The sequence below is a fragment of the Myotis davidii genome, unplaced genomic scaffold (assembly GCF_000327345.1).
Source record: "Myotis davidii unplaced genomic scaffold, ASM32734v1 scaffold934, whole genome shotgun sequence".
NCBI classification, from domain to species: Eukaryota; Metazoa; Chordata; class Mammalia; order Chiroptera; family Vespertilionidae; genus Myotis; species Myotis davidii.
In genome coordinates, this window is record NW_006285798.1 from 948,477 (window position 1) to 959,552 (window position 11,076).

Here is an 11,076-nt window from a genome sequence, read left to right on the forward strand (position 1 = left end):
CCAGGCTCAGCCACCTGGTGTGTGGATGACTGAATGAATTCGGAATCCCTCACCATTCCGGCCTCATTGCGTTCCTCCTTCGGTGACCTGATAACTACAATACGGCCTGCAATAGCAACACGCCAGGGCCAGACTTGGGTTTGGTCACCAGGGGCAGAAATCCTCCAGTAGCAGCGATCTCAATAAGACAGAAGTTCCCCTTTCCTTGTAGCCCAGAGGTGCACAGGCTGCCAAAATGCTGCATGGAGGCTGAGCCTCTCCTTGACCGTCCCTGTGTGGCTTCCAGCCTAGGTCACCCCGTGTCAGTTGGGTTGCTCCCCTTCCAGGAAGAAAGCGAAGGGGAGGGCAGGCACTGCCCACTATGGCTGCATCCTGGGATGGGCGGCCCTCCTCCCCTTGCACCCCAAGAGCCTGAACCAGCACTCGACCGACCGTGCCCCACTACATGCAGACTGGGCAGTGCTGTCTTCATTCTGAAGTCTCTGTTAGCCTGGAAGGAGGAACAATGGATGTGAGGGGACAAGGAATGTCCTAGTCACAGACTGTGTGGGGGTCCCATGAGGGCCACAAAGACAGAAATCCCCAAGTACACACAAGTGGAATGTATTCCCATTTATTCTGCTAAGACTGAATATATACTTTTAATGTGTTCCAAGTTATTAGCAGACATAAAAGATCTGAAAAAATGAGAGCTATACTGTATTATATATTATTTAAATGCTATAAAGGTTTCTTTCCTACAATACAAGGTCAAAAGAATGCCACATTCTAACAAAAAATATTTTAAGAATGTGATACACTATTGCCAAAATTATACCACATCTAGTGGGAAATTAATGGCTTTATTAGTAGACACTGAGGAAACTGGCTCATTATATAATGAAAATAAGACTTGGATCTCATATACAAATGTGAATTTTAAATCGTTTAAAAGTAAATCTCAGTATTTAGCAGCCAGTACAGCCTGGAATCAACCAACGAGCAGAAATGTGTAGCCATGTCCAGTGTGCACAGCTGGACTTCAGCCCCCTCCGTGGCCTAAACGTGAAAGGAAGAGCCGGTAAGCTAACAAAAGAAAATGCAAAATATCTTAACTACTTTTAAATAAGAAATCAAAAAGCAACAAATTACATAAAAAAACAGTTCATTCACCTAAATTAAAATTAAAAATGTCTCTTCAGTAAAGGGCACTCCTAGGTAAATAAACCCAAGTGCCATTCTGAGTTATTTGCAACTGCCCAGGAATATACAAGCAACTCTTGAGAGAATAAACAAAGAAATGAACAGTTTACAGAAGGGGAAACCAGAAAGGCTGACAGATACATGAAGAAATTTCCCAAATTTCTGGAATGAGATGAATGTACATTAAAACACGGTGCCACTTCATACCCATCAGACTGGCAAAAAGAGAAACTGGACAATCAAAGTGCCAGTGAGGGAGGGAGAAATGGGGAGCGTCCAGGGGGAGGGTCAGCGACCACCTGAAGAAAACTCTGGCAGACCATAATGAACCCGACCCAGTCCCATCCTGGGTGTCTATGCCAGAGAACTCTCCACACAGCGTGGGAGGGGACACAACAGGATAGTCATCGTGGCTTTGTCTATGAGCCGAGGGGTTGCAGGTACCTAGGGATGGAGTCACCGAGGGGTCCACCAGTGAACGTGTAAGGGACACGCCGCTGACGCCCACTGTGGAATGTCGCAGAGCAGTTCAAAGCAACGAGGTCGATGTAAAACAAGCAACACGTGTTGAGTGAGAGAAGGAGCCGCACAGATCACAGCACACCACGGACATACGGATATTCACATGTACAGCACTGCGTTTTACAAGATAAATTCATATGCAAAGTCATGTAATCACATCCCAGAGTGGATGCGTATGGGAGAGGGTGGCGTGAAGGGGAGAGAAGCCATGAAACCAGAGCCTTGCATGAGATCCTTGCATGGCTAGGACCCGCGATCCAAAAGGCCTCCTGTGCTCAGCTGTGCCCTCAACAATGTGCGCCTCAGGACGGGGCTCCACAGGCCCTGGGTGAGCCGGACTCCAAGGCCGAGAACCTTCGAGATCCTTCAAGAGTAGCCCCGTCTGCCTGCATGGAAGCTCCTGCCTGCGTGAGCTCAATCATTTCTTTTCCTGCGTCCGTGCCTCAAGCAAACCTCACCACCTACCTCCAAATGAGACTACGGCCACGGCTGTCCTAGATGTGGTCAATCCCAGAGCTGGAATCCCATTCTCAACCCTCATTTATTTCCACTCCCTCTTCAAACATGAGCAGTTCAGTGAAGGAAAGGGTGATGGCGGAAGTGAGAAGGTGGGGGTGGGGAATGGCCCAGGGGGTCGCAGAGTTCAGCACACCCTGTGAATGGAGCCACCATCCACCCCGGGCAGCAATGACAAACACAACAAACCAGGGCACTAACAGTCTGAAACTAAAGTGAGCCGGAGAGGGTCAGATACCATGCCTCGGTTTTGCTTCAGCTTGAAGATAAGTTCTGCCTCAGCTTCGGCTAGTCCTTCACGGCCAAAGGGGACAGCTGTTCTCTAAGTCCAGCAGTGGGGGTCCCATGAGGGTCTCCCAACAGGGAGCGGGGTTTCAGCCCCAGACCTCAATGAGGTCCCCGGATTCCATGCCCAGATCAGCCGGCAGTTCCTTGCCCGAAAGCTTTGTCCCATCAAAGAAGAAGGAGAGCTGGTGGCCGGAGAGTCCCATGGCCTCCTCGTAGTGGGACATGAGGGTCTTGAGGGGAGAATCCTGGACAGACAGGAAAAGCGGATGTAAATGAAAGGCGCTGGGAAGAGCTCGGAGGGACAGAGGACCTGGGACAGGGAGGACAAGGGGACAAGTCAAGTCCTGCCTTTGGAGGGGAGGGCGAGTGGACAAAGAAGCCAGGAGAGTTGGTTCCTCTCTAGGGAACCAGCCCAGAGCCCACAGCTTAGGGTGGAGGCGCAGTCAGGCAATGACCCCAGAGTGAGAGCGATCGCCTGGAGGCAGGCTCTCCCGCTTGACTGGATGTGTCCTTAGGCAAGTATTACAGTTTGAACTGTGTCCCCTCCAAAAAGATACCTTGTGGTCCTACCCCCTGGTAGGTGTGAATGCGACCTTACTTGGAAGTAGGGCCTTCGCAGATGTAACCAAGTTAAGATGAGGTCATACTGATTAGGGTGGGCACTAATGCAACATGACCGGTGTCCTTAGAAGAAGAGAAAACACATCCAGGGAGAAGCCATGTGACAACAGAGGCAGACTGCAGTGAGGCAGGGGCAAGTCTAGGAACACCAGGTCAACTGGAAGAGGCAGAGGATCCTACGCAGTCTTAGGGGGCGTGACCTTGCTGGCACCTCCTACCTTCCGATTTCTACCCCCCAGAACTGTGACAGAATGCATTCTGTTGTTCTAAGCCTCTCAGTGTGTGGTGCTTTGTTACAGCAACCCTCGGACACTAAAGAGCAAGTCACACACCTCCCGAGACCTCAATTCCCTTATTTGTTCAATGACGGTAACTACTTTCCCTGAAGGTGGCTGTGAAATTCAGTGCCCTCAATATCACTCACAAGTGTGGCCTTCATTTGCTATTTCGTGGGTTTTAGTGGCTACTGTCCAAAGGTCCTTTCCACTTTAACTGGAAGGAGACAGGAGACTGGAGCAGAGGTTCCCAGCAGAAGGGGTGGGGAGTTGAATGATGGGCTTTTCCCACCATCCAGGATGCGCGGGAACCCAACACCAGGGAGGGCAGTGTCTCCAGCAAATGAGGACGAGAAGAAACCCATCCTGTTAACTGAGGAGAGAGGAGGCAGAGGAAGGGTGAGGGCGTGGAGAGCCATCCCTCCCACTCACTCGGGACAGCGAGACTTGCAGCGTCTGATGCTTCTCCTTCCCCTGCACGCGCAGCTGGAGCAGGTGGGAGGCCTCTGCCGCCTCAGGGGAGCTCGCCAGCACCACACAGTCTGTGGAGGCAGGACCAGGCGCTGGGGCTGGAAGCCAGCCCCCCACCCAGCCTTTCCTTTCATCCCCTCCCTGGAGCAAAAGCCTCCTCAAGGCCCACCTCCCTGCCCTCCTCTCACCAATGATGTCCGCCACTCCAAGCTTTAGGGTCCGGGGGGTGGCGGTAGGGGACAGCTCTGTCTCTCCAAAGAGCAAGAGGATCCTGCTTGGGGACACCCCGAGATGGGTGGCCATGTGGTCCACCACACTCTGTAGGGGCTCCGACTGGGGAAGGAGAGGAGAACAAGGAGGCCTTCCTGCCGTGAAGTCCCCATCACCGCCCCCAACACAAGTGTGTGGCCTTTGCTACTCGAGCTCCTCAGCTGGGAGTTCGTCATGTTTACCTGGGAAAATACAGAATAAAATCATGTCAATAGGGATTCGGGCAAGTAACACGAAGAAATGAAGCAACCATGGGTTAGGAGGAAAAAGGGAGGGCGGGGATTGCAGCCAAGTGGAGCTCACATGCCCCACCTAAGCAGGCCTGGCCAGGGCGGCTCAGGTGGTTGGGTGTTGTCCCATGCACCGAAAGGTTGCTGGTTTGATTTCCCCGTCAGGACACATGTCTGGGTTTCAGGCTCAACCCCAGTAGGTGGCATGCAGGAGGCAGCAGGTTGCTATTGCCCGTGACTATGTCTTCCTATTTAAGGGAAGCCAGACATCCGGACCTTTGCATGAAATCACCTACTGCAAAGGCTGGCAACCAATCCTGTTTTTTTCTTTGTGCATCTGTTTTGTGTTAATCCTCACCCAAGAACATTTTTCCATTGATTTTTAGAGAGTGGAAGGCAGGGGGAGAGACAGAGAGAGAAACATCGATGTCAGAGAGACACATGGAGGGGTTGCCTCCTGCACATGCCCCGACCCGGCCGGGAATTGAGCCTCCAACCCAGGTGCGTGCCCTTGATCGGAATGGAACCAGCAACCCTTACGTCCAAGGGCCAACCCTTAAGTCCAAAGCCAAACTGGGTGGGGCTTTGTTGTTGTTGTAAGCTCCTTCGCTTTAAAGGCGCTCTGCAGGTGAAAAAGGAAGATGCCTGTTGACAAGGCCATGGCTGCCGGTTTGCAAGCTCTGGCTGAGCTGCTGCCCAGTGCATGGTTATGGCTCCTTTCTGTTATCATTCTTGTTTTTGGATGGAGTCATCCTTACAAAGAGTCGTCTTCACTGGGAAGGTGGGGGAGCCGAGCACACTGAGAATCTGCGTGTCTACTGTAGCGAGAGCATTAGGAAGAGAAAAGCGCGGGGTCTGAGGGAAGGAGACATCCTGGGAGGGGGCTGCCAATAAAGCGCCTTAGGATGCTTAGCCTCAAGGCTCCTTCCATCCCTTTTCCTTACTCCTTCTCGAAAAATGGGTGGAAATTTTGCCAGAAAAGGGAGGGAAAATAAAAGACAATACAGACCGCCCTAACCGGTTTGGCTCAGTGGATAGAGCGTCGGCCTGCGGACTGAAGGGTCCCAGGTTCAATTCCGGTCAAGGGCATGTGCCTTGGTTGCGGGCACATCCTCGGTAGGAAGTGTGCAGAGGCAGCTGATCGATGCTTCTAACTCCCTATCCCTCTCCCTTCCTCTCTGTAAAAATCAATACAATGTATCTTTAAAAAAGAAGACAATACAGACCAAGGGAATAGTGAGCACAAAGGCATGGAGCCTGAAAGAGCGGTATGGGCAAAGAAACACAGTCCCCGCTGCCTGACCACGGCCTCTCCTGGGACCGGCCCCCACCGGCCCTGCACGCACTTACCACTGTGACGGGCAATCTGATCAGGTCAGCCCGGCACCGGACTTTGAGCTGGAAGCGTCGCGGGCTCCTCGGGAGAACGGGTCCCTCCAAAAGGACCACCTCATCATCTTGGCTCAGGTGGTCCTGGTCCTGACGCTGCTTGGGACTCAGGCAGGAACGAAGGTCCTGGAGGCGCTTGTTCACCTCCCTGCGGTGGGAAAAGGACTTCGGGTCAGCTGGGTGGGCCGCCCCGACACTGGCCCTCTCCACAAGCCCGGCCTCCTGCCCCGGCACCTTAACTTCTGGAGAGCTCGGGTATGTTTTCTGCTCTTGGTCCTTGGCAGGGGTGAGGGCAAAGGAGAGGTGTCCTGAGACCTGCAGAGAGAAGAGAAAGGCAAGATGGAGGAAGAGAGACCCTTGCCTCATGGGCTACGGACGCCTGCAAACAGAGGGGGGGGTTAGAGAATCAAGAGGGAACACCTTCCATAACATCCACCTTGTTGAAGACAAAGAGGAAAGGACAGGAAGACCCGAGTATCATTTTTATAGAGAAGAAAATGCCTCTTTTCCCCCCCTAATCTTCACCCAAGGATATGTTTGATTTTAGAGGAAGGTGGTAGGTGAGGCCGGGGGTGGGTGGGGGGTGAGGGGGAGACATTGATCAGTAGCCTCCCGTACGCACCCTAACTGGGGACCAAACCTGCAGCCTGGGCCTGTGCCCTGACTGGAATGGAACCGCGATCTTTCAGTGTATGAGATGACGCTCCAAACAAGCCACACCGGCCAGGGCAACAATGCCCAACTCTTACGGTAAGTCACTTCAGAGCACTTACTCTATGCCAGTGTTAACTTTTCTTTCTTTTCTTTTTTTTAAAATATATTTTATTGATGTTTTACAGAGAGGAAGAGAGAGGGATAGAGACTTAGAAACATCCATGAGAGAGAAACATCCATGAGCTGCCTCCTGCACAGCCCCTACTGGGGATGTGCCCGCAACCAAGGTTCATGCACCTGACCGGAATCGAACCTAGGACTCTTCAGTCCACATGCCGACGCTCTAGCCACTGAGCCAAACTGGTCAGGGCTAACTTTTCTTTTTATTAACATGTTTTTATTGATTTTAGAGAGAGAGGGAGAGGAGAGAGAAAAACATCAATGAGAGAGAGACACTGATCAGCTGCCTTTTGCACGCCCCCTACTGGGGATCGAGCCTACAACCCAGACATGTGCCTTGACCAGGAATCGAACCTGTGACTTCTCGGAGCATGGGACAATGCCCAACTAAATCAACCAGCCAGGGCGCCAAGTATTAATCTACTAACAAATTCTGACGGGTATCAGTGTTCTCCCCATTTTACAGAAGAGGACAGTGCAGCAAGCAGTGAGGGGACAGGGAAGAAGCAGCTGGCTGGATGAGAGCCACAGGGCACACCCTTCACCCCTGCGTTACCACCGTCGCAGACACAAAGGAAAAACACTCCACTCCTATAGGCGGCCCTGAAGGCTCACGGCCATCTCTCGTGTGGCCACCTCGTCCCCCAAGAACTTCATTCCTTGCCTGAACCTCAAGATTCCTTTCATCCCTCTCCTTACCCTTCAGGAGCCACCAAGGGTCCTGCCTGCCTCAGCTCCCCCTCCCCACCCTCCCGCTCCTAAGGCCTCAGTGCCCAGCCTCACTCACTGAGACGCCGTCCTTTGCTCTTTTTCGTCTTCGGCCTTGCTCCTCAGCTTCTTCTTCCAGGGCGAGTCTGGGCCTGAGAGATCCTCGGCCTGGGGACTGCTGGAGTCCGCCATGTCCCCCTCTGGGGACAGAGGGGAGAGGAGGAGGGTGAGCCAAGAGAGGGCAGCAAGAGGCCAAGGAGAGGAGATACGAGTCAGGGGCTTTAGGAAGTCCTCAGGAAGGAGCAGACCGGAGCCCCCACAGGACTCCATCACAAGCCTGTGGAAGCGCTCAGGGGGCGTGAGGCAAAAAGGAAACGCTTAACTCAGAGGAAAGCACGAGCTGGAGTCTGAAAGATCAGAGCAGGAGTGTCCGAGCCTCGTGCCTTCGACATGAGGCGTGAGACACTGTGGCAAGCGTGGGCTCCTGATACACGGCCGCTGCACTGCAGCAGTGGTCTCGCCTTTTTGATCACATGTACCCCACAAATAAGAAACACCAAGCACACAACCCACAGGGTATATATGTAATACTGCTATTATACTACTTAATACTGAGTACAATACTATTGGTACACATGCAATACTAGTACAGCGGTTCTCAACCTGTGGGTCGCGACCCTCTGGGGGTCGAACGACCCTTTCACAGGGGTCGCCTAAGACCATCCTGCATATCAGATATTTACATTATGATTCATAACAGTAGCAACATTACAGTTATGAAGTAGCAACGAAAATAATTTTATAGTTGGGGGTCCCCACAACATGAGGACCTGTATGAAAGGGTTGCGGCATTAGGAAGGTTGAAAACCACTGCGCTAGTATGTACATTGTAACAGATACATTAAAATAGATGTTGTCAAAGTATATTTTAGAAACCTTTCCATTTTCTTCCTGCACTCAGTTTGGTGGGCAGAGAGAGTATGTGAGTAGGGCATTGGGGCAAGGAGGGAATGAGGTCAAGAAAAAAGGAGTATAGACGCTCTAGGCCAGTGGTTTTCAACCTTCCTAATGCCGCGACCCTTTAATACAGTTCCTCATGTTGTGGTGACCCCAACCATAAAATTATTTTCGTTGCTACTTCATAATTGTAATTTTGCTACTGTTATGAATCGTAATGTAATTATATATGTGTTTTCTGATGGTCTTAGGCGATCCCTGTGAAAGGGTCGTTTGACCCCCAACGGGGTCACGACCCACAGGTTGAGAACCGCTGCTCTAGGCCCATGTTTCTCAAATGTTATCCATGTGAGTGTCATCACATTTTGCCTTATCTCTGCACTGTTATTTTAGTAAATTTCTTTAAATCACTTAATTCCTTGTAAAAGTAAAGTAGGTATTTTTCCCTTTCTTATTGAGGTATAATTGACATATAACATTTATTAGTTTCGGATGTAGAGAATAACTCAATATGTGTATGCATTGTGAAATGATCAGAAACCAGGTATTATTCTAGAACAGGGGTGGGCAAACTTTTTGACTCGAGGGCCACAATGGGTTCTTAAACTGGACCGGAGGGCCGGAACAAAAGCATGGATGGAGTGTTTGTGTGAACTAATATAAATTCAAAGTAAACATCATTACATAAAAGGATACGGTCTTTTTTATTTTTAGTTTTATTCATTTCAAACGGGCCGGATTAGTTTATTTCAAACGGGCCGGATCCGGCCCGCGGGCCGTAGTTTGCCCACGGCTGTTCTAGAATGTAGCTCTTTTCTACTTGCTTGCCACCAATAGAAGGCCGTCATTAACCATAAAGATAAATACTCTGAAAACAAAACAATGACGACAAATCCTAGACCAGCGGTTCTCAATCGGAGGCAATTTTGCCTCCCAGAGGATATGTGGCAATAGCTGGAGAATATCTGGTTGCCACAATGCAAAAGGGAGGAGTTCGGCTGCGACACTGCTATCTAGTGGGTAGGAGATCAGGATGCTGCTAAACATCCTCCAGTGCACAGAACAGCCCCACAACAAAGAACTATCCAGCCCCATGTCAGCAGTGTTGCTGTTAAGAAACCTTGTCCTGGCTAAATATGGCAGCTGCCAGCCGCCTGAGATTCTGCATTTCTGACAAGCTCTCAGGAGATGGCCAACATTCTCGGGCCCACATTGTGAGGAGCAAAAAAGGCACATTTAGACAGCACTTCTACAGGCCAGACACTGTCCTGAACTACACCTGAGGCCGAGAGAGGGCTTCCGCTAGGTGTTCTCTTGTTAGTTCTCACTAGCATCCTTTGACACAGGCCCACTACTATCCCCATTTTCCTGAGGAGGAAATTAAAGCTTTGAGAGGTGAACTTGCCCAAGGTCACTCAGCTAATGAGTAGAGCTGGGATTCAAACCCACACCAAAAAAATAATAATAATGACAAACCCAGACAGCTAGTCCCTAAATCAGCTCTGCACCCTACCACACTCCCTCACCATATAGAAGTCCTGGTCCTAGATCTGAAATTGCCCACTGGATCGCTCCCGTATTAACCGTGGTTCCTAGTCATTGCCCTTGGATGGGTTGCAAAAATTGCATCACTGGGGGAGGACGAAGGCTGGGCGCCCTGATAAGACTCCAAGAACATCCTGCTAGCTCCAGAGTGTTCCCAGGAACTTTCTGCAGATGCAACAAGGTTACAGATTCTCAACACCTCCCCTGCCCTTGTCCCCAAGACTGCGGAACTGACTCTCCAGGGATGGCGCCTGGAAATCTGCACGTCAGCACACTCCTGTCCCTACTGGAGCTGGAAGAAGGGTGGCTCCTGTGCCTCCTGATGAGCAAGGCAGCTCCTTCCCAACTGGAGCATTTTTCTGGCTGGGATGCAGGAGCCATCTCTCCCACTCCAGCCCGGAGCCTCAGGCAACAGCTAGCAGCGGGGATGTAAACTCCCGGCCCCTCTCATTGAGGTCCTTCCTCATCTTCCTCACCTTCCTCAGCCCCCGGAGGTCCTTCCTCACCTTCCTCAGCCCCCGGGGGGCAGAGTTTCAGGAGGGGCAGGTGATCTGGGAGGAGCTGAAGGCTGCTCTTCACCTGCAAAGTCAAACGTGGGTCAGCACCAAGTCCTCCCTTCGCTGACAGGGGAAAGGGGTGACTCTCCCCTCACACCCAGGCCTCCCTGGGCTCCCAGCTCTCCCCAGGGACACAGCCTTCTTCCAGCCTCGGGCTTTTCCGGGAGCCACATGGGAGCGTCCTGGGCCCCCTGAGGATGCAGGTTCAGTGTGACCTGCGTACTAGGTTGCCAGCCATCCGCTATCTTAGACTCCTAGGGGACCCCAGCCCCCGCCCCCAGCTCATCGACCAGCCGGGACCCCAGGCTCCTGGAGGCCCCAGTTCGCTCTGAACTGTTATAACCCCCAGGATCCTTAGCAATGGGCTCCAACCTCAAAATCGAACATGCCCCAAATTCCCGTCCCAGACCCTCCTCCGGGATGCCAGCCCCATCGCCTCTCTCTGCCCCCGACAGGAACCCCAAGCTGCCTGCACACCTCAAACCCCTTTATCTCCCCAGTCTGCAGGCACCCCAGGAACCCTGCCTCGCTCTGCCTGCAAGGCCCTGCTTGGGCCAGTCCCCCAAGAACACCCCCAAACCTACCCTCAGTACTCAAACCCAGCCCGCCCGCGCCAGCCCCCCGGAACCGGCTCCACCTTCTCCGAGTACACTGGAACCGCCGGTGCCTCCCCCGGGTCCAGCAGCAGCCGCCGCCGCCGCCTGACCACGG

General features: G+C 52.1%; 1 protein-coding gene across 1 annotated transcript in view; it reads right to left on the reverse strand.

Moving 5' to 3' along the window:
* Positions 1-795: 795 nt before the first annotated feature.
* NFATC2IP (nuclear factor of activated T-cells, cytoplasmic, calcineurin-dependent 2 interacting protein) overlaps positions 796-11,076 on the reverse strand; it is a 10,601-nt gene continuing 320 nt past the window's right edge. Inside the window, exons 2-9 of the mRNA XM_006756871.2 lie at positions 11,003-11,074; positions 10,315-10,387; positions 7,386-7,506; positions 5,999-6,079; positions 5,726-5,912; positions 4,064-4,208; positions 3,837-3,946; positions 796-2,753 (exon numbers count right to left, since the gene is read on the reverse strand). Coding sequence (XP_006756934.1) covers positions 2,595-2,753; positions 3,837-3,946; positions 4,064-4,208; positions 5,726-5,912; positions 5,999-6,079; positions 7,386-7,506; positions 10,315-10,387; positions 11,003-11,074 — 948 coding nt within the window. The 3' untranslated portion in view covers positions 796-2,594. The remainder of the gene's footprint in view (positions 2,754-3,836; positions 3,947-4,063; positions 4,209-5,725; positions 5,913-5,998; positions 6,080-7,385; positions 7,507-10,314; positions 10,388-11,002; positions 11,075-11,076) is intronic.